This window comes from Xyrauchen texanus, chromosome 39 (assembly GCF_025860055.1).
Source record: "Xyrauchen texanus isolate HMW12.3.18 chromosome 39, RBS_HiC_50CHRs, whole genome shotgun sequence".
Lineage (NCBI taxonomy): Eukaryota > Metazoa > Chordata > Actinopteri > Cypriniformes > Catostomidae > Xyrauchen > Xyrauchen texanus.
Window position 1 is genome coordinate 17,886,388 of NC_068314.1, and position 27,885 is coordinate 17,914,272.

General features: G+C 38.0%; 2 protein-coding genes across 3 annotated transcripts; both read right to left on the bottom strand.

Moving 5' to 3' along the window:
• Nucleotides 1-1,196: 1,196 nt before the first annotated feature.
• On the bottom strand, nucleotides 1,197-4,953 carry LOC127632793 (tax1-binding protein 3). Its single transcript, XM_052111566.1, has 4 exons — nucleotides 4,814-4,953; nucleotides 3,911-4,030; nucleotides 3,655-3,732; nucleotides 1,197-2,219 (listed from the first exon to the last, which is right to left on the bottom strand). The coding sequence occupies exons 1-4, from the start codon at nucleotides 4,850-4,852 to the stop codon at nucleotides 2,079-2,081; spliced, it is 378 nt and encodes a 125-aa protein (XP_051967526.1). The 5' UTR covers nucleotides 4,853-4,953; the 3' UTR covers nucleotides 1,197-2,078.
• Nucleotides 4,954-7,654: 2,701 nt separating this feature from the next.
• Nucleotides 7,655-27,296, bottom strand: LOC127632730 (nuclear receptor subfamily 2 group F member 6-like). 2 transcript variants are annotated; one of them, XM_052111474.1, is made up of 5 exons: nucleotides 27,053-27,296; nucleotides 24,810-25,160; nucleotides 18,863-18,957; nucleotides 17,568-18,140; nucleotides 7,655-9,820 (listed from the first exon to the last, which is right to left on the bottom strand). In XM_052111474.1, exons 2-5 carry the CDS (start codon nucleotides 25,076-25,078, stop codon nucleotides 9,546-9,548), a joined length of 1,212 nt encoding a protein of 403 aa, XP_051967434.1. In that variant the 5' UTR covers nucleotides 25,079-25,160; nucleotides 27,053-27,296; the 3' UTR covers nucleotides 7,655-9,545. The 2 variants fall into 2 exon arrangements, with proteins under 2 accessions (XP_051967434.1, XP_051967433.1); XM_052111473.1 differs by having other exon boundaries at nucleotides 7,656-9,820; nucleotides 17,568-18,143; nucleotides 27,053-27,293.
• Nucleotides 27,297-27,885: the final 589 nt, after the last annotated feature.

Sequence of the window (27,885 nt, forward strand, 5' to 3'; positions counted from 1 at the left end):
TGCTGTTTAGATGCATAACAATAAAAAGAGGATCAACCGTTAGCTCAGACTTGCTGCAAAAATTGTAAAGTAATTCTCGTCTTTTATTTTATACAAACACACACAGAGATAAATGATTATACATTACATGTTAAACTCAAAGAAAGTAACAAAATAACTCTACGTATAAACAGAGTTTTACTCATTCAGATTGCTTGCTTAAACATCCTGCCGCCTTCTGCATTTAAATGCAATTGAGGAATGCATATGCACTCCAAAACACAACCTTGGTTCTGCTTAACCCAACACTATTCTACCTTTGCCAAAATGCTTAACTTCTCTGCTGTTTAATTAATCAATTAATTTAATGTCATTTGTTAATGTTAAAATGCCCAAATGTTTAACGCTCTCATCTCATCAGTGTAGAGGAAATGACAGTGGACTAACAGAGGCCCAATTCATTAGAATGCTTTTTCTATCCCTTCCCACTTCCCCCAAATTATGCAGTTGAGAATTATGGGACTGGGCAGCTAGTGCTGCCTTACTAAGAAAAACTTGAACGCAGCTTTTAGAGCACTTTGTCATTTTAGAAGCCACTTGCTTGTATGCTCACCTTTGACTGATAGCATTAAAGGAATGTTCCAGGCTCAGTACAAGTTAAGCTCAATGGAAGCATTTGTGGCATATTGTTGATTACCACAAAAATAAGATTGACTCATTCCTCCTTTTCTTTAAAAAAATGCAATAATTGAGGTTACAGTGAGAAACAATGGAAGTGAAGGGGGCCAATTTTTGGATAGTTTACATTTTACACAGAAAAAGTTAGTAAGTTATTTTATCACACTAAATCATGTTTACACACATCATTTGTCTTATGGCTATACTTTTGAAACAGTGTGTATTTTAATGTTCAAAAATTGGCCTCATTCACTTCTAATGTAAATGCTTCACAGTAACCCAGATATATATATATATATATATATATATAAAGAGGGACGAGTCTAAATAAATCTTTGTGGTGATCAACATTATGCCACAAATGCTGTCAATTGAGGTTAACTTGTATTGAAACCGGAACATTCCTTTAAAGATCTTAGTCCAAAACTGCCTGACCTAAAGGCAAAAGGTCATAGATTTAATGCTTTGAAATGTCATCTCACTACTTTAAGCTTAGTGAGACATCAGACCTGAGACAGTAAGCAGTTTTTACCTCTACTATTACTACTAAAACTCACAAATCAAGTGGTAGAAGATTCTTTATTCGTTAAAAAAATCCATAATACAATCAAATGCCAAAAAAGTTTGTATCGTAAAAAAAATCTGAATACAAAATTTCAGTTTTATACAGGAGCCAAATACAGATGAGACTACTTATCTTTCAAATTCTGATGATCATGCAATGTTTTGCTAGCATCATTAGGCTAATGTTGTTTACACAAAACAAACAATTTTAAAATGAAGAGTTACTAAAAAAATTCCCACAAAATAGCAAAATTAGTGGTCATATAAGAACAGCTGTGTATATCAGTCATAAGGTTTCCTGCTTTACTTAATATTGTTAATCACACTTTTAACAGTTACACAGGTGTACATGTTGGTTTAGGTGTTAGTGAACTGACACATAGGTAATTATAAATATGGTGAACACAGATTTCTCACTGTAGCCATTGAGATCTGTAAATTAAATGATATGAAGTTTACGCAGTCTACAGTACACCAAGGAGTAGGCTATATATTGTATAGCTCAAAAGTATTCTTATTTGGCATATAGTGTCACTAAATTAAATTGCAGTTTATAAAGCAATGCTTAAAACACCATAGATGAAAATAATTTTGCAAATTATGGAATGCAAAAAACAATCTTTACATTGTCTTATTAAAGTGTTTTCATTCATTAGTCAGTTCAATACATTAAAATGATCTTTAACACAGGTGATTAATGAAGAAGTCCTTGTAAATCTACAATGACTGGTTTCTTGGCATCACTCTTTGGCTGAGGGAGGCTGGTTGTTTATAATTAGTTTAAAAACATGCTTTGAACATGTGATTAACCAATAATAACATGCAATGAGCTCCAATTAGTGTGTTTTAGATCGACATTAGTGCTGCATCATGGACTGTCTAACTACTTCCTCCAGGGATTTTCTAGTGACGAGAAGTCTGACCACGTCTTCATTCTTCTTGGTGAGTCTTTTTCGTGCCTGATCATGTGTCACCATGGTCATGTCCCAGCCATTTACCTGTCATCAACATTGACATCACCCAACGGGTATTATACAATTATCTATATGTACATACAAAGACATCTTGTGTCAATGAATAATTAATCCATGTAATTTTTGACATAGTCATGATATGTTAAAATATAAGTTCACTCTAAAATGATCCCTTATGAACTCATATGCCGTTTCAAACTCACGTGATTTTCTTTCTTCTGTGGAATGCAAACATAGATATTTTGATGGAGATATGTGAAACAGGACAAAATGGAAGGCCTTTGTCACTATAAATCTTTCTATCTGCAGTCTGCTTGGCACAATCATGATTTGGAGCTCAATTACGCTTCATAGTGCTTGACGCATGTGCGAGATCTTTTGTGACAAAGGAGATACATTTTGGTCTGTTTCTCACCTAAAACCGATTGCATCACTAAAGACATGGATTAAACCACTGGAATTATATGGATTACATTTTTGCTGATTTCATGCCTTTTTGGATCTTGAAAATGTAGGACCCCATTGACTTGCATTGTATGGATAAATAGACTTCATATATACATCAAAATATCTTTGTTTGTGTCCCGCAGAAGAAAATAGGTCATATGAGTTTGAGACAGCATAAAGGTGAGCAAATATGTGGGTATTTGCGAAGGGTGTTCTCATTTAAAATCAAGGACTGCCTTTTAGGACCGCCTAAAAAGTCCACAAATTGTGCAATTATATTGAAGAACAGAAGGTTCAATAAGATGTTCAAAATTACACAGATCCAACAATGTATGCATACAACTATGTATCAGTCATAAAGTTTTTTTTGTACCAAAATACACCCTAAAAACAATCTCTCTATTTTTCATAATTCAATGTTGTCAGGCATGGTTCTTGGGGGATGAATAAGGTTATGTGTTACCAACACAATTCCTGATGGTGGAGTTTGCTCCATGTAAACGGTACTTGAGGGTTGCATCACTTTTTGGTTTCCTTGCAATGCAACATGCTAATGCTACCAGGTTTAACAGCAGCTGTAGGACAGGAGTTGACAGGCTGGATATCTACAGTACAGTATGACTATAGATTGTTAAGTGATTTTATCACACTAGTCTCATGTTAACATACATAATGTCTGAAGTCTTGTGACTGTACTTCCAAAACAGGTGTATTTTAATCACAGACTTCCATTGGAATTGTGTTACTGTTACTCATTTTTGTTTGTTTTTAGAAACTGAGGGATGAGTTGAAATAATATCACAGATGTTGTATACAGAGCTGTGGAGATGTATTGAACCCAGTACATTACTGGAAGCAAGAATGCAGAATAAAAAACAAAACTATGATGTTACAACACTTTCTAGTGGACGCTCAATCAATCAATTGCTTTGTTTTACAACCTGGACGCAAATCTCCATCACTACAAGCAATCACACTTTATACCATTTAACAACATATATAAATCTCTCACCTGCATGATTTGGTCTCCCATTCTGAGACCAGCCACCTCTGCAGGTCCACCTTTAGACACACGTGTGACATAGATTCCCTGAGACATAAATAAAAGTTAGAAGGGTCATCTCTAAAAGACACTGACCTCAGCAGCAGGTTATGCCCCGCTTGTTGTGATAATTAACAGCAAAATGTCTGGCTCTAAATTTAAACAAAGTTCACTAAACAAGATCTTTCATGCTATTGAATGAAGAGGGAAAATCTAAAGGGTTTACCTTGTCTGACTTGTCTTCAGAGAATGGATTCTGGCTTGGATCTTGGTCAATTCCCCCTCCAATGCTGAATCCTAATATTAAGTTATCACCATCCCGTAGTTTTTGAATTTCAATTCGTTGCTGTAATACAGAGGAAAGGCAGCTTATATCTCCTATGTCAGTCAGGCAGGTACACCATCTCAAAACTTCATGAGCTCCCTACCTAGACAGACCTAGATAGCTAGGCATCATGCCAAAACAAATTGTCTAGGTAGGCAGCTTACTGGAGTCGAAACAGCCTATGGCACAGCTATTTATTACCATATATGGCAGCTCTACCTGTGCAGAACACGCATAAGCCACGCCTGCTTATAATCACACCTTAATGACATTAGATTCGTTTAAATACAGTATAATATGGAGTCATACCCCAATTAAATTCATCATTAGCCATTATTTTGCACCCAAAATAACATTGTTTGAACTCTGAAGAGTAATTGCTGATAAGCTTTAATAGTTCCTATATATACACACCAACTTATCTGGTACTCTATTTTGTTTATTAACCATTCGGTTGCTCTATACTGTGTCACATATCAATTATATATCACTCAAAAAACGAACTGATAAATATATCTGAAAAATAACAAGGCTAACGTTAGCCTAGCGTGCTAACTCTTTCATTACATCAATTGTTAGCTTCAACTCAGACAAACGTATTGAAACCGTTCTGTCATCTCATAAATTAGTATTGAAAGTATTAATTGTGCTTAACTTTAAAAAAAAACATTGACAATGTGTAACTCAAACTAGAAAAAATATAAACTGTCCGCGTTAAAAGTGACACTGAACACAAAGCTGCTTGAACTCGTTTTAGTGGAGCTTCGCATGCTAACAAACTTTGTGAGACTGATACAAACTCACCACAACAGCTGTGATAGGCTGACCGGGTATATAGGACATTTTCAGGACCAAATGTTAGTGTTTTATTCCTTGTCCAGGCTAGGCTTTGTTCCCCACTCCTCAGAGGTAACCGACTATGTGATTGTGTAATAGGTCCTCCCATTTGTGAGGGTGTCATGTTTGGGCTGGGCAGCGCAACACACCCTGTCTCTGTTACACTACATTCGTATTATTCAGCCTATTTGTTCATTCGTTTAATCAATTATATCAACTTAGAATTTTTCAACGGTAAGGTGGCACATTTACGGACATATGTGCGAATTAACAGAAGATCACTGTGATTTTACTGACATTTAGATAAGCACCAGCACCACCTACCAGCAGAGGACGCAATGTGACCATTGACTGTCACTATCAGAGTCCGGTCAACGGTGTATAAGGAATTAGAAAAAGTAAACTTTCAATCATAAAAAAAACATTTATTTTAAAAATAGCTACTTATAAGAATTTTGGTCCAGTATGTGGCACTGTTCTGAAACTGCTCGGGCAGTATCTGGGCATGATGGTTATCATGCAGGAAAATGTTCAAGAGTTATTTAAGCCAATACAGCAAGTTGTCTAGCTCCTGACCAGTAGGGGGCAGTGTGCCAAAACGCTGCAGGTAACCTCGGGATCTAATGGCGATGTCCCAATCCCAGCGTTGTGGAGTTACAACCTTAAGTTCAATTTTGCGTGAAATGAAAAGGAAACTTTTCTGAAGACAGACAGTTCCCTTCAAAGATACATTTATATAAAACAGTCATAAAAGTATTGCATTCAAGGGATTTAGTTAAAGTCATCAGAAGTCATAATCACTATGAAAGCACGTGGATTTCGTCATGAGTATATACTGTATATATTTTATACTTGTCACGTTTTAAATAAAGTGTTACTGCAGATCTGCCTGTTATGTTTTTATATTGCCATCAAATAGTTATGATATACTGTTGACTGTTGAGAAGGTTTAGAAAAGGCGCACACACATTTAGAGGGTAATTGTCAGGTAATTTCAAACTTGTCGCACTACAAAACATGAGATTAATCGTGAATCATTTTAATTTACTGACAACCTCAAACATTTGAACAGTAATTTTACATATTACTATTTCTGTATAATGAAATGATAACAAAATGATGTATTTAACTTTCCTTGTGGTTTTTGAAATGTCTGATGAAATTCAAGGTTGTGTTGGTTGTATCCGATATTTTTGCGTTGCATATTTTCATACTTTTTTTATTCACATGGTCCAATTCAAAATCTTTATATCCAAAGGAGATTATTTTGGGAACTCTACAATCATCTGTCGTTTTGGCGCGTTGTGAGTGCAGCGTTAACTGCGCAGATGCAGATCATTGGTGCTGGCGGACTTTAAACACATTTCATTAGGCTACTTATTATAAGTTATTGAAAATAATAATGATAAAAAACATTCAAGTCATTGTCGAGTCATTCAGTTCAAGTCAAATCAAGTCTCGAGTCACTGGTTCTCAAGTCAAAGTCAAGTCAAGTCATTTTCTTCATGTAGTCAAGCAAGTCACAAGTCCTTACATTTGCGACTAGAGTCAGACTAGAGTCCCCCACCTCTGTCAAGATGATGCGTGCCAATTTTCATGCAAATAGGACAAACAGTCTAGGAGGAGTTTGAAAAAGTAGGTTTTCAAAACAATTAAAAATGGCGGACAGGAAGTTTGCTCAATCATGACATAATTGGCTTTTTTCATATCTCGTGACAATGTTCCGAAACTGAGCATGCACCCTCGAGTCATGGTGCCTATGACAAATAATATATTTGGTATGAATACGTGAAAGTGTTACGGAGATGTCCATTTTGGCGTGCTCTTCATCGAATTCGTTGAAGTGCCATTCGAAAACGGTTTGATTTATCAAAATTCTGTGAATAGCTTTTTGTTGTGAGTGCCTCTAGATTATGCAAGCCAATTTTCATGCTAACCGGACAAACAGTCTTGGAGGAGTTCGAAAAAGTATGTTTTCAAAACATTTAAAAATGGCGGACGTGAAGTTTGCTCAATCATGAAATTATTGGTATCATTGTTCTCGGCATGAACCATGGAATCTATCAAGACCAGTCTCATGACAGTAGGCAAAAGGAGTCAATAACTATTGGCATTTTTAGAAATAGCATATAATTTTTGATGTCCCAAAATTTTTGAGTCCCTTCAGAGCATGGTACCGAGCAAATAGCAAAGGCCAATTTTCATGCAAATCAGACAAACGGCCTAGGACGAGTTAGAAACAGTAGGTTTTTCAGAAAATTCTAAATGGCAGAAAAATTTAATTATGCCATAGGGTGCAATCAAATCGCCTTGAGCCAAGGAATCAGAGGAAAATAATTCAGTTTCTAGGACTCACAGTTAAAAATGTATTAACATTTTAACAAAATTTGGGCAGTTGGTGGCGCTAGAGGGTTTGAGGAAGAGATGCCAAATTTGGAGTGATAACAGATCAGACTGTCCTCTATCTGTGTGCCAAATTTCATAACTTTCCCGCAAGCGGTTCTATGGGATACCATAGACTCAAGAGCAGAAGAAGAAGAAAAATAATAATAAGAAAACTAACAAAAACAATAGGGGTCTTTCGACCTTCAGGGCTTGACCCCTATTAAAGACTTTCTTCTACTATGATAATCATGCATGCAGAACGGTTGTGTGTGGGGTAAGTGGCACTTGCCTTTTGCACTGTTTATTCTGTACCATCTAAGATTTTGTATACAGCTCGTCTTACATCTGTAGTGAGGAAAGCGGTGGATGCACACAAAAAAATATACCTCATAACACTAATGGTTCAGATGCATGTTTTAATCAAGATTTCATTTTTCATTTTCTTATTTTGTCATTGACCATAATGCAAATTAAAACAGAATAAAATTAAACGGATTCAAAAATATATTTTATTAAACAATTAAACAGATTAATACTGTGTTTATAAATACCTTGGTAATTTGAAAGTGTGAGTTCTTATCAAACAGGTGCGTAGTTTCCAGGGGGGATTTACTTTTACTTGTTTCTTATCAAAACAAGTAAAACAATTACCCCATGTAGATGCTTCACACTGCAAGCCCCCCCAATATTCAAGCCAAATCTACTCCCTTGTTGTCAAACATGCAGTATACTGTGACTGAGAAAATACAGTGCACAGATATGCCTACAGCTTTGGGCACTTGGGAATCATGGAAGTACAGTTATTAGGGAATCCTTATGAAAAGTTAGAACAATACTTTTCTCTTGTTTGCAGTTTGTATATTTGACTGTAATGCAAGGTTTTTTTCTCCACAAAGTCATACACAAAATCCTTTTTATCATTGAATTTTCATTTTAATATGCAAAAATATTTTATACTTTCCACAATCAGTAATGTGAAACGCTCTACCATTCGTTTCCCCCAGTAAAAGAGGGTGCACTCTGCACGAAGAATGCAAATCCCCAAAAAACAAAAGAAGAATGTGGAGGTGAAAGTGGATTTTTATTGTAAAAAAAAGACTTAAATATTGATCTCTCACCCACATCTATTATATCACTTTAGAAGGCATGGTTTAAACCACTGGATTAGTATGGATTACTTTTGCTGCCTTTATGTGCTTTTTGGAGCTTCAAAGTTCTGGTCACCATTCACTTGCATTGTATGGACCTACAGAGTGCAGATATTCTTCTGAAATTTTTTTTTATGTTCTGCAGAAGAAAAAGTCATACACATCTGGGATGGCCTGAGGGATAGTAAATGATAAGAGAATTTTTATTCTTGGGTGAACTATCCCTTTAAACAACACAATCCAAAACAAGGGCTATGTTCAGAACAGTATGATACCATACTACTTGCACTATATGTGCAATATATATAATGTATACTTTGCACAGAATGCACATATTACCTGGATTACCTTTGATGTTTGCATCTACACAATGCAATGCACTCGACCTGACCTACCATCTCCAGTGTGAATTAACCAGTATAGCAGCCTCAATAGCCTATAAACTGCAGAAAAACTGTTTTTAAAAAATATATATATTATAACTTGACTCCACCTGCAGAATTAAACACGTTACATACTGTAGGTCAAGTTACAACAATGTAGCATACAACTGGCTGAAAAAATTAAGGTTGCATCATGTATAGTTTCACACACTTTGAAAAACAATATATTCTGTGCAGTACGCAATAAGTAATATGCTAGTATTCCATTCCGAACATAGCCATATACAGTTCACCATTGATCTTTCAAGTATATGGTATATCCCAACGTTTTGGACTAAAAATTACATTCCTTTATAAAAAAATTATTAATGTACATCTACACTACTTTTAAAATAGTTCACTATGCTCTCTCAATAAGAAGGTTTCATTAACTCATCTTAAAAGCTTTGGTTGAGTGTATCATATTAGCACACTGAGATATTCCTGCTTACACCTTAATAATCAGTCTTTAGTATATCATCCCTCATGTCAAAAGTGTTCCACATATGCCATCAAACTTCTGCATGAGTCCTTAAGTAATTATTGAAACTCGAGGTATCCTGTATCAGGGTGGCTTAAATAAACTGCATAGGGACGTGCATCAACTTTTTAGTTAAGCAATATATATACACACATGATCAATAAGTACCAAAACACAAGACCAACATCTATTGACACATGTGTTATGGAATCATGTGAAAAGGCCTGAGATGGGACATAAGAACCAGTCCTCTGATTGTTCATCTACTGCCCGGGCACATATGGCCAGCTGATGGAGCTTCCTGAGAGCTGCATGTCTCGGATAAGCGTCTCAATGGGCGTCTTGCCAACCAGCCGCATAAAGAAGAGCTGAGAGATGAGGTTAGCAGGCACAGCTCTCAGGGCGGGCAGTCGGAGCAGGAGTCGGCCGAAGCGCTGAGGCTGACCCGGGTACTGCATGCGCTCATACTCCGTGAGGGCCACCTGAGCTTTCTCCTGCAGGCTCTCAATGTGTGCCGGGTCTGACAGCCCACACGCATCTGCAAGAAATACAATTGAGTTTTCAACATAGCTGGAAAAGATAATCATTACAGCAAATGCAATAGATGATTGAGATAGATTTTTCCTCTTTTAAAAAGACAGGCTTCAAAAAAGCAATGCTAAGTTTGAAATTAATAACTAGCTCACTACTTACTGAATACTGAACATTATATACTGCATTCCAACTACTACTACTGTTTAAGACTGTAGGCATAAATCTACAATAAACATTTTGCATGAATATGCTGACAACACATGAAAATCTAGTTCTGCTTTTTGACGTCAAAACAGAAGCAGGCATGTGCATAACACATTGGATCAGCTGGTAAAAGTGTCAGTTAAATGGATAGTTCACCCAAAAATTCAATTCTCTCATCATTTACTCACACTCATGATATCCCAGGTGTGTATGAATTTCGTTCTTCACCAGAACACATTTGAAGAAAAATATCTCAGCTCAGTAGGTCCTTAAAATGCAAGTGAATGGAGATTTCTCTTTTGAAGCTCTCAAAATCACAGACAGCCAGCATAAATTTCATCCGTACGACACCAGCGGTTAAATTAATGTCTTCTAAATCGTCACGATTGCTTTTGGTTCGAAAATATAATTATCAAAGTTCTTTTTTAGCTCTAAATCATGCTCTGGTCAGGAGCGATCACGATGGCATTTGAAACACGTGAGAACTGACGTACGTGCATCAAAGCTGGTAAAGCAGCGCTGTTTACAAGTGAGGAGGAATGCTGTACAGTAGCTTGGTTGGTTTTGGTTAGATCTGTTTTTTGTTTTCGTTATTAACAATTTTATTGATTCCAAAAATAAAACATACAAACACCACATAAAAAAATTTAATCAAAAGCAGCCACCTCGCCCATCTCCCCACACCATTCCCTAAATGAGGGTGCCCCAGCTGACTTCCATTCCCTGAGGATGATTTTTTTTTTAACAATCATGACTCCGGTTAGGACCCAACTTTTAAATAACTGTCCCCAATGTCCAGAGTCATCCCATCTCCCAGGATACAGAGTCTGGGGCTAAATAAAAGTTCAGTGTTCAACACCTGACTCATAAAGTTCTGAACCCTCAACCATAATTCTTGGATCTTTACACATCCCCAAAATACATGTATTGTGTCCCCGTCTTCTGATTGGCACCACCAGCAGATGGGTGTGTCTTTAAGACCCAACCTATACAATCTAGAGGGGGTCCAGTAGAACAGATGCAAAATCTTAAATTGCATCAGATAGACGCTTACATCTATAGATGCAAACTTGATGCTTTTTAGGATCCTAGCCCACACTGATTCCTCCAATACCAAATATAAATCCTTCTCCCATAATCTCTTGAGAGAAGACAAAGCTGATATCCCCCAGACTCTGAACCAACAGAGAGTAATACACTGATGCTTCATGACCTTTCCAAAAAGCAGTAATCACCATTTCCAGAGTATCTGCTGCTTTAGGGGGGTGTACACTACTTCCAAATATAGTACAGAGCAAGTGGAGCAACTGTAAATACATAAAGGGAACTGGGATCTAGGAATCTTAAAATGATGAACCAAATTATCAAAAGATCACAGTACTCCACTCTCAAATAGGTCACCGAGTGTAGTAACCCCCCTCACAATCCAATCTGACCAACAGAAAGGGGATTTATTAATCTGTAATTTATTGTTCAGCCATATGTTTGAGGCAACATTTAAATACTAAAATATAATCTGCGTAAAGCAAAAGCTTATGTGCCATACCTCCCGCCATCACCCCTGGAAAATCATCTTCCTTTCTTATCGCGGCTGCTAATGGTTCCAGGGCAAGACAGAACCATAATGGGGAAAGAGGGCAACCCTGCCGGGTGCCCCTATCCAGAATAAAATAAGCTAAAATGAATCCATTTGTCTGTACTGCCGCTACAAAGTGTCTATAAAGTAATTAGTCCATCCAATAAAATAATTTCCGAACCTGTATATTTCCAAAATCTTGAAAAGATAATCCCATTCTATCAAACGCCTTTTCGGTGTTAAGTGAGATGGCAGCGACCAGAGTCTGATCATTCGCCACTGACCACGTGAGATTGATTAGACGCTTGATGTTATCAGACGAGCTGCAGCTCCGAATAAACCCCACCTGATCTATATGTATAAGAGATGTCATAACTTTACTTCATCGGTTAGCCAGATTTTTGGCCAAAACGTTTACATCTAGCTGGATCAGGGAAATTGGATGGTAACTTTTACACTCATTTGGATCTTCGTCATTTTTAAGAATCAAACTGATCCGGGCTTGTGTCATGGTTGGGGGAAGCTTTCCATGCTTTAATGATTCTGTATAAACTTCTAACAAATGTGGAGACAATTCTGTAACATAAGACCTAATAAATTCATAGGCAAAGCCGTCTGGCCCGGGAGCCTTGCCTGTAGGTAAGGACTTAATTACCTCGTCAAGCTCCTCCAAGGTTATCTCAGAATCAAGATCATTATTTTGCGCAGTCGTCAGTTTAGGGAGTTCTAATGGTTCAACAAAGTTTCTAATATCTTCATCAGTAGATGAAGACATGGAACTATAAAGATCAATATTTTGAGTGAATTTTGAGTGGTGGTAGTGGGCTAAAGCACATAACTGTTAATCGGAAGGTCGCTGGTTCGATCCCCACGGCCACCACCATTGTGTCCTTGAGCAAGGCACTTAACTCCAGGTTGCACCGGGGGCATTGTCCCTGTAATAAGTGCACTGTAAGTCGCTTTGGATAAAAGCATCTGCCAAATGCATAAATGTAAATGTAAATATAGAATTATTAAAAAGCCTTATTAATATCAATGGCCGAGGTAAAAATTTTAACCCCAGAAGATTTCACTGACAAGACCAAGATTTTTATACATCCTGTGAAGCTATCAAGTCTGGTGCTTCTGCACAAATTTTGTGAGGCAAAATTGCAAAATAGAAAATACTACATACTACATACAAAATAAACACAAAGAACATTCATTCACAGAAATGTATTGAAGGTGTGTTCCTCCACAAAACAAATTCCAGCTGATATAAAGCCGTTCAGTTTCCTCGGATAGAAAAACAATTGTTCAGTGAGCTGGCTGTTATGAGTGCAGCAGATGATGTAATTGTTCTAATGTCCCTTAAAAATACTACACAAAAACAAACTCCAGCCAACAGGAGGCATAAGCAGAAAGAACAAACAGATTCTTCCACAACTGTACCGAAGCATTATTATTCAACAAAACAAGCTCCAGCCGCTAGGCAGAACAGCACAAAAAGAAACAAAATGGGTAACCCAGTTCCTCGGATGATCAAGAGTCAAATTCACTCGGAGGCTGCATAAAAAAAAAATAAAAAAATACACCATTTCTTACTCAGTCCATCATCTTTATAAAAGACATCCTTTGTGTGAGCATGTACTGTAGATATTTTGCAGTCATCCATAGTGTCCATTCTCAATCTGACAGTGAACTTCAGTGTAAATGTGATCTTCCGCCAATGCAAAAGTTTCTTGAAGGAGAAGTGTCATGCCACAAAATAAACTCCAGGCACTAGGCAGAGCAAACGCAAAAAGAAACAAAAAGTGGCGCCCAGCTTCCTTAGACAGTCGAGACACTGAACAATGAATCAGTCCACTCACATAAGAAATGCCTATTGGTTTACTCAGGCATAGATTCCATTAAAGGCCAGTGCCTTTTTGGGGCATAAAAGTACTTTGCTGCCATCCTTTGTCTCTAGTCTTATTTTGGTTGGAAACATCAATGCAAAAGCGATCTTCCGTTGATGTAAGTGTTTCTTATATTCCTTGAACTGATCGCATTTCTCTCTTGTCGAATTCACAAAATCCGGGAACAAGAATATATTGAGATTCTTCCAAGAAACCTTTCCTTTGCTCCTCGCCTCACGTAACACAAGATCTTTATCAGATGATAACAGAAATTTAGCCAGAATTGAGCGGGGCCTGTCTCGCTCAGCAGATCTCAGAGCCGGAACTCTTTCCAGTTTATAGCCTGTTATGTCGAGCAAACTCGGGAAGAGCTCGTCCAGGAATTTCACCATATCTCTGCCCTCTACATGCTCAGGAATTCCAACAATCCATATATTGTTCCTTTGATTCCTATTTTCGAGATCATCCAGTTTTTCCCAAATGAATTCCAAGTCTAGGGCTGATTAGTGGTTAATTCCCTTTCTGATGGCTCCAGATAATCGATCCGTTTCTCAACATCTGTCACTCTTGTGACCAACTCCATCGCCATAATAGATCGACGTATTACAGCGAGACCCTCCATGTCAGCAAAAACCTTCTTCAGCATTATCGAGATGTTGGACAGTTGAAGCTGAATATCTTCTGACAGGCCTGCAGACCGGGGACTCGATTTGGAAGGCACGTCGGTAGAGGTTTCATCTTGAGCACGTAAGTGTCTTTTAATGTCTCCAGAGTCTGAGGAGTTTGACTTCTTTGCCATGTTTACCTCAAAGAGCAAATATGTAGCTATTTACCTTTTGGGTATATCGAATCTCACTGGATTATAACATGAAAATAACAAAAAACGAACAAAGTGCGTCACAAGAGAGACCATTTGGACTCCACCCTCTTGTGCAGTTTACCCTTGATGTTGGATTATAGTTAAAAAGTACTTAAATATTGATATTTTTACACCAAAAGTGATTGTATCACTTTAGAAGACATTTATTTAACCGCTGAAGTTAAATGTTAAACGCTGACGTTTATGCTGTCTGTGATTTTTGGAGCTTCAAAAGAGAAATCTCTATTCACTTGCATTTTAAGGACCTTGAACTGAGATATTTTTCTATATTTCTTCAAATGTGTTCTGCTGAAGAAAGTCATACACACCAGGTATACCATGAGGGTGGGTAAATAATTACAGAATTTTCATTTTTGGGTGATCTTTCCCAGTAACGTTTTTACATGCAACACAAAATCAGGGTAATAGGCAAAAATCTTCCGGTGTTGACTGTTTTTTGCTTTAGCCATTTATGACCCTGTAAAGGAATATATGAGAAAGGAGGCGAGAAGCGGCTTGACAATATGGATATGGAAAACTTAAACAAAAGACACAAACACACATGCCGGTCAACTGAGCGTAAACAATCTCTCTCTCTCTCATCGCACCACCTTCCGCAGTCAACCTATATCCCTCTCGGAGGCTTAATTAACCTGATAAGGGACCGGGTATGTAAAATCACGACCCGGCTCCGCCTTCCAACCTGTCACAGACTCTATCCCAACAAAAGAAAGCTGCTGTGTAAAGTCTTTACATGCTTATTTAAGAAATATTCCAGGTTCAAAAAAGATAAGCTCAAATCAACATCAATTGTGGCATAATGTTGATTACCACAAAAAATTCCGACTTTTGACCATCAAAAATCAAGGTCTCAGTAAAACCGAGAGATTTTGACCAAGGGTGTCACATATGCAGACTGTTTTCCTGAGATCTTGCTCTCTTCAGATATTCAGCAACAGGAGTTCTGCGGGAGCATAAACAATTGTAAGTGGGTAAGGGCATTTTTAGACCTGTAGTTTGCTTGACTTGTTTTGAAAAAGGAATGGAAATTTTTACATTTACATTTATGCATTTGGCAGACGCTTTTATCCAAAGCGACTTACAGTGCAATTATGACAGGGACAATCCCCCTGGAACAACCTGGAGTTAAGTGCCTTGCTCAAGGACACAATGGTGGTGGCCGTGGGGTTAGAACCTCTGACCTTCTGATTAACAGCCCTGTGCTTTAACCACTCCAGAAATAGTTAGAATGTTGCAATTGCTGCATGGTTCGGTTTGCTCTCACAAGGTCATATTTTAAAATGGACCATTGTAAAACTGTAAAATTTCCATTATGGTTATTTTTATCCATCATTAGTTGCTTTTTAATTATTACTGGATTGAAAAGTACCTGTCTCATGGTCACGGTGCTCTCTCTCTCTCCTTCCGCACACAAACACACATACACACTGAAAGTGTGAAGCCACATTTTTATCTATGTCTGTTCTGCCACTCCAAAAGAGAGAAGTGATTGTGAAGATTGACCTATATCTGATATAGCTGCTAAAAGGCAATTTTCACATTTAGATGATGAATTACAGTGACGAGCTGATATACAGATTTCTTTTATGTCCTGGTGGTCTCTGACTGATAGTTTTGGTGCAGATCCGAGTGCGATGTCAGTGTTCATATACGCCTATACAAACCGAACAAAGGTAGAAAACGCACCAGGTTCTGAAACAAATGCTTCAAACGAGCCAGGTGTGTGATTCATGAAGTATTTTTACCTTGTGCCTACCTAGTGCGTGATTGTGAATTTATCCCTTCAAGGTTTGCCATAGAACATCCATAGCCATATGTAATGTAGTTTTCAGTGAGTAAATACATTAAGATGAAAAAAAGAAACAGACTGTTTCTGGCTACTCTTTCTGATGTCATAGTGTGGGGGGGGGGGGCAGGAACAAAGCTTGGTGACAGGATCATTATGGAATACAATCAACGTTTGAGATGATTGAAAACGTTCAGAAAACATCTGGTCAGTTCTTAAGTAAAAGAAGAAACTCATTGGTCACTTGAGTAGAATACAAGAGCCCGCCATTGCTACAGAATTATTTTTTCTAACTATTTTGATGTGTCTTTTCAGTTTTTGAAGCTATTAAACCCAGCAGGGAGTCCCAACAGTCAAGTTTCTCTCCTCCTGAGAGATGCTAATGTGTGGTTTGTCTTCCTTCGCCTGGCCGTCGTTTATGTTAATGAAGCTCCCACCTGAAAATCATTGGAAAAATTGGTTCCCGTGGTGCCGGCTTAAGGCACTTACAATGGAAGTGAATGGGGCCAATTGTTTTAGGGTTTAAAGTCAAAATTGTGCAGCTTATAATTTTATAAGAGCACTGAATTGTGAAAACTTCTGCATTATCGAGCTGTAACATTGCTTAAATAATAAAAATACTAGAATTTTGCATTTACTGAAGGTGTTGTTGGTGGTTGCCAGGGTGTTGCCATGCAGTTGATATGGTGTTCTGAGTTGTTTTTAGTCCATTGCTAATCAGTTAGGGTGTTCTGAGTGGCTGCTGGGTTGTTGCTTAGTCAAAAAAGCCCTCCCCCAATCATATTCTGGTTGATAGATATGGCTTGGGTCTTTCAATATAAATCAATGGAATTTCGTTCACCCTTTTTGTCATCCGCCTGGTGAAAATGCTTATATCTGATCACGTAGAAAAGTGATATCTTTGCAGAAGTATCAATGACTTTCTTTAAAAAAAGGGTATACAGTAAATGTCATCATTCATTCAGATGTTTATCAGTGCATATTATAGCCATGTATAGAGTGCTAGCATTAGCATTAGTCCAAGAATGAGGAATGGTAAACATGACAACTTACACACTATCTAGGCCACTAAATATATAATATTTTCAATCAATGAGTGGTTAAAACAGCTTCTTTTACTGATCTCATGTGGATTATATTCATATAATTTCTTGCATATAGCCTATTGACAGAACCTTGTGCATCTCATATTTAAATGCTACACTGGTAGCACATCCTGATATCACATCGGCTCCAGTGACATGGGGAACCTTCACCCTGAGGAAATCATTTTGAGTACATCTCTAATCTTAACTATGAGCAATAGTTAAAGTGATGCCTGCCTTAGCAAACACCACTAATAATCTTGACAAAATAATCATTTGGAGAGAATTCAACAGGATTGTACTTTTGAATATATTTTCATCATACGCAGGGTTCATCACTCACCCGGTGAGAAGAGGGCGATGGCTTTCAGACAGCTGTATTCGGCAGAATCCACCTGCAGTCTTGTCAGTTTGTCCACCTGGTCCTGGAACATCCGCACCTGGTCCATGAAGGACACAACGCGATCAGCAGCCATGGGGGAGGAGTGAAAGCCAGCAGCTGCTAACAGGGGGGCGGTATGGAGGGGCAGAGCAGACTGAGCTGCATTCAGGATGAACAGTTCGCTCCAGCTGAGTCTCAGTAGGGCCACCTGCTCCGACACAGGCAAGTCAGGGAAGTACGGAATGTTCCTGGCCCACTCTATAGTACTGAAGAGCAGGCGGGCTGCAAGCTCACAGATGTTGTCGATGCCCATGACGGAGCTGTTGGCCCCTTGGAACTGCTGCCCACACTGGGCCCCATAGCGACTACTGGGGTAGGGGTCTGCTCTTAGGAGCTGAGAGATCAGTTCAGAAACAGGCTGACCATTATAGAAATCAGCACTTATGCCTGGAGCTCCAACACCCTCCCCAACTGCTCCAACCATGGAGGCAGGACTGATGCCAGCATTGGAGGGAGGGATACGTCCACGTTGAACTGCTGGAGACAACAGAGAAAGAGAAAACATCAATGTATTGACACAAATATTGTATTATATTATATTATATTATATTAAAACACTGGGGTTCAAAAGTCTAAGTCCACACTGAAAACATTATAATGTACAATATAAAACGCTATTAAGATTCTGCTCTATTTTTAGATCACTATCAGATAAGGAAGTTTGTGTCACTGGCCATGTTAACATCGATCCCAAATTTAGATTTCACTTTATATCTATTGAATAAACTTTCCCAAATCTTCACGAGACAGCTCACTTCACTTTGATTGCATAAAAGCAAATGTGGAACCTATGCCAAATACTAAGAAAGTCACATAAAAGCAAAAGGGGAACATACCAGATATTAAGAGTCACATGCTATAAATGTTAATGTTTCTCTTAAAGTGTTATGCTGATAAATTTGTAGTAAATAAAGAAAAAAGAAAAGTGCTGATTGTGCCTTCTAAAATTGATTGCAGGTGGTTAGTGAATAAGACTCTGAAATGCCACGTGCAAAAGTGGTGCAACTGACTCTTTGATGAATCTGCCCCTCAGACTTTTGTATCCCATTATGCATGTATTGTTTAATATAAACACAGATTTCTGCTGATTCTTATTCTACTACTGGTTTCAGATATTTTTTTATTATATTTTTCTAGTAAATCTATTGATCTGTTGACAATGGAATTTAGAAAATGAGTCCTGTTGTTGCGCTGACCTTCTTTCCTCATACCGACCCTGAAGCACTTCTTCAGACGACAGTACTGACACTGGTTACGATGGTGCTGGTCGATCTGACACTCACGGTTTGATCTGTGAAGAGAGTTTAGTTATCTGATAACCTGATAATAATATAATATAAAAGATATCTAATTCAGTATAAAGATGGATAATAAGCATTTCAATTTATTATAGCCATGTATAAAGTGCTAGCGTTAAGCGTTAGCATTAGCATTAGTCCTAGAATGAGGAATGGTAAACATGACAACTTACACACTATCTAGGCCACTTGTGGCAGAACAGAACATCACACTGCCCCTTTAAGGATCCACCACCACCACAAACTAAAATGGCTGCTTGTTAGTGTGCCAGGTGACAACAATAAGGCAACTATAAATGTAAACTGGAAGATGGTTGTTGAGGCCCAAAAAGAAAAAGAGAGATTATGAGACTGGTTTAATGGGAAGTTAAGGTGTGCCAAGCTGAGGAAGGAGAAAGTTTGTTTTGTGTACTGTGATGTGGAATAGGGATGCGATCGGAGAAGAAAGGCCGAAACCACGAGGGGTGAAATCTAACAGTGCTTATCACCAGAGAGTGAGGCCTGGATTCTCTTCATAGCCGTTGTTAGCACTTCAGTGAGAGTGGAGTGGCATGGGTTCGTAGGACCTGCAACTGCCGAAGAGCTCCACGTTCATAGTGTGACGGTGAAATAAAGGTCTATAGTGGAAGTGCCAGGAAATACCTTGATTTCTTCTGACTTGCCTTTAGTCCCTTGTGTTGGACTCTCGCTCTGTGTCCTGCAGCATTGCCCACCGTCACCAAACAGGTACATGCAAAACTCTCCGTAAACAAGCGTGCACCATCCACAAACTCCTGCCTTAACTCTCTCTCATACATTTTCACACACAGCCACACTTTAATAATTATTGTGGGGTTGTATTTATATTATGTGTTCTGTTGGGTTTTATGTATTGTATTATTGCTGGTATTTTGTTTGAATCTTTGACTCCTTGCCTTTTTGTTTACTGTTTTATTTGTTATTGAAATACAATTATGCTTTGTTACACTTTTTTATTGTTTTACTTCATGTAATTGGTGGCTTTTAGAGCTATCTGGGGCAAGATATCCATTTTTGACAGGCCTAAACCTGTCTGGCACCCAAATTGTTATTTAAATTTAGTACAGGGGCTGCCACCGTTACATTAAATATTGAAAATATTATATATTTTCAATCATCATTGAGTGGTTAAAACAGCTTCTTTTACTGACCTCATGTGGATTCTATTCATAGAATTTTTGAATAGAATCCAGGACCTTGTGCATCTCATATTTAAATGCTATATTGGTAGCACATCCTGATAGGTAGCTGTGGCAGGGCGGAGGGCAGGGTCGTGATCATACACACCCGGTCCTGTATTAGGCTAATCAAGCCTTCAGAGAGGGATAAAGGTCAACTGCAGAGGATTGTGCGGGAGAGAGAGATCGCTAACGGACATGTCCTTCATGTGTGTGTTTGTTTTAAGTTTATCATTAAAACTATTATTTATATTATCAAGTCGGTTCTCGCCTCCTCCTTTCCATTGATCCCCTTACACATATGACGGACATGTCCATTAACGATCTCCCTTCAGTTTCTTTCTTCTGCTTTAACTTCTGTACTACTCCAGATACAATTAGAACTTGTCAATGTAATTCTGTGGATATTGTTGGATTTTGCATGATGAATGGCATAAGTTCTATAATGTTAATTGACTTTTAATTTAAATTCACTTAAAAGCATCTGCTAAATGATTCATGTAGAAGTAAATCCATCTTCTGACAAATAAATGGCAGTAATAATCTTGTAATTGTGCTTTAGACAGAAATTCCATGCAAATGAGTAAGAAACTGCAAAAAATGCTGGTATTTAGTCACTCAATTTCCACTAATCAAAGACACAAGCACCATTCTTAATCAATGAATGGTGTTCTTATGAACTATATCAGTGTTTTCCATTGACCTGAGATGGTCTGAGAGTAAATGATGAGAGACTTCATTTTTTTTTTTTGGTGAGCTAGCACTTTTGCATAAGATATCATGAACTAACTATGAATTATATATTTTTTGCCTAATTTATAAATCTTACTTATTGTTAATAAAAATACAATGGTTAATTGTTAGTTCATGTCGGTTCACAGTGCATAAACTAATGTTAACAAATACAACATTTTATTTTAAACATTTATTAGTATGTGCTGAAATTAACATTAACCAAGATTAATAATTGCTGTAAGAGTTTTGTTTATTGTTTTTATTGTTCACGTTAACAAGTGCTGTTAACTAATGTTAACAATTGGAACCTTATTGTAAAGTGCTATCAATGAAGCTCCATACCTGCATTCTTCAAAATTGCTAAAACTAGAACAAAACTGCATTGGTAAACTGACAAGTGTGTGTGTATATATATATATATATATATATATATATATATATATATATATATATATATAAAACCTATGTGTAACGGGAGCCAACTGATAGATAGCTGTGCAATGTGTTTAAACCTCACTATCCTGACCTCAAGATGTGCACTAGCGACTAATGCTAGAGGCTGGAGCCTTTAGCCTCCTTGTAAGTGCACCCGTCTCATGGCAGAGATGCCGATTCGAGTTCCTTATGGAGCGGGTAGAACTGGAGCATCACATATGTAAAACTTAATACATTGGTTGTTGAGATAATGACTTAAATTAATTGACCTATTTGTGTGAACAAAAGTAAGCAATAAATGGTTAAACAAATTGTGACGTATGAGATGAGTTGTCATTTAATAACTGTGCTGAAAAGACATCAGTTACTCCAACAATAACTGAACTAATGCACTAAAAGAAACATCCCTGTTGTTTAATCATAAAAATATTTCTGTTGCATTTTAGAATCCTATAAGTAAACCTGAACGAATCATCCTCAATGAATTCATTTCTATGTGAGGACTGTCCTTCGTGAGCTGTCATGCATTAAGTGCTCTCCAACATTAATCAGGTAAATTATCAGTCACATAACCTTGACACAAACAAAAAGAGCATAATTCGGTTCATTCATTCCTAAAGTTCCCAAGGTAGCAGGGCTAATGTTAGATTTGCTGTAAGAGGCCAATTACACAAACAATATGCTAAATTTCTAACAGCCTTGTGCATTTGTGCAACATCAGCGGTATTGGCTGAGATATCTTTATGGAAGTGGAAAAGAAAATGCACATTGCTATTAATATGGATATGTTTGATATTTCTATCAGCACACAGGATGTTTGATTAGTTAATCAAACAATCAAGTCATAGTGGCCTGACTTGGTTAAATAAGGCTGTGAACAACAGCCAAATGTGCTCAACTGTCATACAACTTAATGTTCAAAAATTTACATTGAAGGGATAGTTCACCCAAAAATGAAAATTCTTTCATCACTTACTCACCCTCATGCCATCCCAGATGTGTGTTATTTTGAGATACATAAATGAGATATTTAGAAAAATATTTCAGCTTTGTAGGTCCATACAATGCAAGTGAATGATTATCAGACATTTGAAGCTCCAAAAATCACATAAAGGAAACAGAAGTAGTCCATAAGACTCTAGTGGTTAAATCCCTATCTTTAGAAGACATATAATAGGTGTGGGTGAGAAACATATCAAAAAGCAAGTCCATTTGATGGGCGGCTGTGGCTCAGGTGGTAGAGCGGATCGGCTGCCAATCGCAGGGTTGCCAATTCCTGGCCTACATGACTCGTCATGCCGAAGTGTCCTTGGGCAAGACACTGAACCCCAAGTTGCTTCCAATGGCAGGCTAGTGCCTAGCATGAGTATGAATGTGTGTGTGAATGGGTGATTGGGACACAGTGTAAAGCGCTTTGGTAACCTCTTAAGGTTAAAAAAGTGCTATGTAAGTGCAGACCAGACAATTTTTTAACTCTTAATCTCCACTTACATAACCAACCAAGGTCTCCATTTACTTGTATTGTAAGAAACTACAGAGTTGAAATATTCTTCTAAAAATCTTTGTGTTTTGTTGTGAACAAAGAAAGTCATACACATCTGGGATGGCTTGAGGGTGAGTAAATGATAAGAGAATTTTCATTTTTGGGTGAACTGTCCCTTTAAGTATGTTCAATAGGATCATGTGCTTGCAATGTGTTGGCCATTCATATCTGTGTACTTGTGTTATAAATGTTTCTGTCTTAATTTTTCTGTCAGCACTGTAAGTTAAAATGCATTGTAATACAATACAATCAGAACCAGTCAGATCATATCTGATGTCTAATATACAGTTACAGAAAAACCAAGCGACTGACAAAATGTTCTGTTGCTTGTCATGACTGGTCAAGAAGAAAACAAAGAAGTTAGATTTGCATAGAAGAGATCACAGTGGTGACAAGCTTTTATTGCAGGTCACTTTATTGTGCCACGCCTTGTGGACACAGTGTTATAAAGTTTAAAAGTGCACTCAGTAATGTTTTTGCATATCGTCTTGGACTTACGCTGACACCTAGGGGCATGGATGCAGCATCATTCAATTGTTTTCAGTTACTGATGCCATAGTAGAAATTCACCATTCATTGTCAACCATGATTCATTTAATTCATGACTGAAAGTGTCCAATAGCAGAGTGGTTACTTTTAAGTGATTAAGCGACTAATATTCTGCTGGTAATGTGATCCTAACATGGCGGCCCCATGAGGGAACCCTCTAAATGTAGGATAAAAGAGCTTTTATAAGGTTGCCGATATGAGTGGAGTCTTTAGCTCATGGGAGTGGTCATGATTTTATACATATGTTTCGAAATTACAATACATTTCATAAGTATACGTTTTTAATGAGGAAAAATTACTGATGAGTGCAATGAATAATGATAAAATATTTTTGTAATTTATAAGAACATCGGATTGATTAATATTGCTGTTATCTCCTCTATTATAGGTTATGACTCAAGAGTATGTAAATGTTCACTATGTGAAATACATTCTAATTTGAATGTCAGTAAAAGTTTAACAGAGTTCATGGAAAGTTCATCCAAATTCCTTTGCTGTGCTGTATCTGATAAGAGGTTATTTAAAGGCTCAGTCACATTTACCTTTGCAAGGAGAAATTACACGAGCAAAATGCAGTCAACTTCACGCGATCAGGAATTTCACCTGAATTTCCATGCAATCAGGAATGGCATTGGTAAAGAAATTTCCCTAAACAAATTTGGTGAAATTTGACGTGTTGACCAATAGGAAATTGCTGAGACATCTATGTGGGCAGTGCTACGTAAACTGAATGGATGAGGAAATAATTTTAGCGGTACATCCACCAACATCTTCACTGTGCAAAAGTAAATGTGTTCTCTTCTGGAAGTGTAAACACCATAGGGCAAATTCACTAAACGGTTGCGGTACTTTTGCACATTGTATTTTAGAGCAAAAAACAAAAATTTTTCACTAATCACCCTCCATCAATTGCACAATAGCACTGCATCTAGAGTATTTAAATGAAGCCAATGACATTCCATGCAAACATGCCTCCTTTCTATGTAAATTAGGCATGTTAAAGCAATGCTACAGGTAGTGGATTTATGCTGTTCAGTTCCACCAGAGTGTGTCAGACCACAGTAGCCTGATGCATCCTTCGTCATATAGCACCTAGAAGCAGCCCACAAGATTGGAATTGTGCGTGCATATTGCATTTAGCACAGATTTAGCAAGTTGCCTGATCTTTTAGTGAATCATGTGTTAAACTGGCGCAGACATGTGTAAATAACTGCCACTTTTCCTGGCCGCAATACATTCTTAGTGATTGTGGATATAAAAACTTGCTGTTTGTTTGAGTGGTCCAACATGTTCTTCTTGCTTAGCTAATGATATGATTTAGGGGCAGGACTTACTGTTCGGCAAACAATTGATAACGGAGTGATTCGTGTAATGTGTGTTTTCTCACCTGCATGTGTAGTTAAGATTACGCCTGATGCTCCTTTTAAAGAAACTCTTACACCCCTCGCAGGTGAAAACGCCATAGTGTTTCCCACTAGATTTGTCCCCACACACAACACAGTCAACCACACAGGCCTTGTCCTCCTCGCCACCTTCCACGTCACTGTTCCCTGCCCGGGGCGAGCTGCCATCCTCCTCCCCCCGCAGGTAACCTTTCTCACTGAGTCCATTAGTGCTGCCGTTGGGGTTGGCCCATCCCCCACTCACCATAGCCATCACTGTGTACACCGGCAAGAGCTGTGTGAGAAACCTTCCCGCGAAGAGAATTCAGAGCCACCCCAGAGTGAATCAGTTTAAGCTGCAGACAGTAAGCCGAACAAGGACAAACAAGTTTAACAGTACTCTGAAGGCCTGGAAGGCTTTCAACATTGATGTGGTTTTCCGACAAATGTCATATTAAAAACCCTTCAGGAAGCCAAGTGCTCCTCCCTTTTATTTTTCTTCCCTTTTTGATTGTCTTCTTATTCAAAAAAAACCATCCAAAGATCTCAAGATCGCTTTAATGCAATAAGTTCAGAGTTCAGCATTAAGTAATTCACCCATCTTGCACATTTCAGAGGAAACAATAAATGACACATAAATACACCCAGACTTGGGGAAAGATGTGCAACTCCACATGCTGCACAACATCGAGACATGGATTAAAAACTCCCTGTCATGCAGGCATTAGAAAATGTGACATTACAGCGGGAAAGCAACAAGTCAAACCAGTTCTTTCTGTGTGGAGAAACACACTGTTGTGTTAAAGTGCAAACTGGATCAGTTTAGAAAAGTTGGTGGTATTAGAGATCAAACCGATTAGACTCAGACTGCCAATGTATTTCTTGTTAACTTGTTTTCATTTTATTAAATCCTAAATTGGATCACTTTAAAATCTCTTTAAGATTGTTTCTCCTAGACATCAATGAGATTAAATGGAGTGCAAGAGTTTTACTGCAGTTCTTGAATTTTCTCTTGGGAAAAAGTCTCCATGTGTTAATTCCACATTTGTCTCCTTTTGAGTTTCAGAAGATATCCCAACATTGTAGATGTTGAGAGTCATGCTACCTACATTTATTTTAATGCTATATGTTAACAATTGTCTAACTTTAATGCCTTATATGTTTCTACTACACAGCAATGAGATTAAATAGGCTGCAAAGGGAGATGTTTGTTTACATCTCCTGCTTCTCATGAGTTTTCTCCTTAGACAAAGAATCCAGTAATCTCATATGTGTCTCCTCTAGGCTTTCAGTAGAGATCTCAACAATGTTACATATTGTGACTCCAGCCCGGTCTCTTCAGCAACCAAATTTACCCGGTTGCTAGGGAGGGTAGAGTCACATGGGGTAATTTCCTTGTGGTTACAATTAGTGGTTCTCACTCTCAATGGTGCGCGTGGTAAGTTGTGCGTGGATCGTGGAGAGTAGCATGAGCCTCCACATGCAGAGTCTCCGCAGTGTCATGCACAACAAGCCACGTGAAAAAATGCATGGATTGATGGTCTCAGAAGCGGAGGCAGCTGAGACTTGATTGAGGTAACCGCGCCACCATGAGGCCTACTAAGTAGTCGGAATTGGGCATTCCAAATTGGGAGAAAAGGTATAAAAAAATTAAAAAAACAACAACAATGTAATATATCGTGACCATGTTTTTCAGGATCCCAAGATATACAAAATGAAATGCCTAGATTTGCAAAGATATCAAAACTCAAAACATCTCAATATGAACATGAGCTCTGCAACTGTACTCTTAAAGTATTGTTTCAACAAAATAGTTTCATTTGTTTGTCTTCATTTCCCCTAAGGATATTTAAGAGAAACATCTGAAACAAAGTTAATATTTGTCCCCTGAGTGACCTATGAGCACTAAAATGTTCATGCGAGAGATCTCAACAATTTATGTTGAAGCAGATATGTTGAAGTCCAAAGAAACTGCATTTAAACTGCTAGTAAAGCCCTGCTTTCTGAACAGAAGACAACCACAAAGCCAAATACACAGAGAACAAACTGGGTAATGATAAACAGAGCTCAGCCCCCACCCTTCTACTCAAGGATCAAAGTTCAAAGGAAGTTCCTTGGTTTCTCTCCCTCTTTTTTGTTGTAAACAACACATATTCACACCTTGACATTTCCACTTAGGTAAAGTAGCAGTAAAGCAGGAAGCACCAATAGTGCATGTTTACGGACATCTCAGTAAGTCCTTCCGTACCTTGATTCTTCAGTGCTGGTTTGTCCAGCTGTGTGGTCTCTGGGGCTTCAGCATTTCCAGGAATGGACCTGAAGGTCTTTTAGATGTCCACTACTTCAAATCCCCTGCCTTTCTCCATTCATCAGTAAATCATGAGACCCGACGGTCAGGAGATACAGCTGACCTGAGAGCGTCTGTGACTTGCCAACAAGCCCGGCTCTGTTCCTCTCTCTCTCTCTCTCTCTCTCTCTCTCTCTCTCTCTCTCACACTCTCTCTCTGACTGGTGGAGAGTGAGCAAGCGTGTGTCTGTGTGTTTAGGGATTTGACACTGCTATTCAAGCCCTCTGGTTGCCATGGTGCCTGCCTTATAAGGGTAACAGAGTCAAAGAGCAGTGAGTGGGCTGTAGTCGCTCAACACAAACAACCAGGAATGCGTTACCACACACGGTTAACCCCTCAAGGGATGACCATAGGTCCACATAGCATGCATCTAAGAAAGGTCTAGTTTAGTTTACAAAAAAATTTAAAATCTGTCATTGTTTAATTACCATTATGTTTTTTCAAATCTTTGAGTTTCTTTATTCCATGGAACACAAAAGGAAATATTTTGAAGAATGTACTGGACTGGTTACACTTTTCACACAATTACATTGAATTAAGGCTATCCTTATGAGGACGCTCCATAGACATAATGATTTTTATACTGTACAGGGATATATTTTATCCCCTAAACCTAACCCTCCAAAAAAAATGTTCTGCATTTTAACATGTTCATTAAAACATCATTTAGCATGTTTTTTATGCAATTTGAATTATGGGGACCCTAGAAATGTCCTTGTAAAGAGATTAATGG

Coding starts and splice junctions, on each gene's coding strand:
- LOC127632793 (XM_052111566.1), bottom strand. CDS start 4,852: ATGTCCTATATACCCGGTCAGCCTATCACAGCTGTTGTG. Junction 4,031..4,813: donor AGCCTATCACAGCTGTTGTG/GTGAGTTTGTAT, acceptor TCTGTATTACAG/CAACGAATTGAAATTCAAAA. Junction 3,733..3,910: donor CTGAAGACAAGTCAGACAAG/GTAAACCCTTTA, acceptor TTTATGTCTCAG/GGAATCTATGTCACACGTGT.
- LOC127632730 (XM_052111473.1), bottom strand. CDS start 25,078: ATGGCTATGGTGAGTGGGGGATGGGCCAACCCCAACGGCAGCACTAAT. Junction 18,144..18,862: donor GGTCGGTATGAGGAAAGAAG/GTCAGCGCAACA, acceptor TGTTGTCTCCAG/CAGTTCAACGTGGACGTATC. Junction 9,821..17,567: donor CATCGCCCTCTTCTCACCGG/GTGAGTGATGAA, acceptor TATTTCTTGCAG/ATGCGTGTGGGCTGTCAGAC.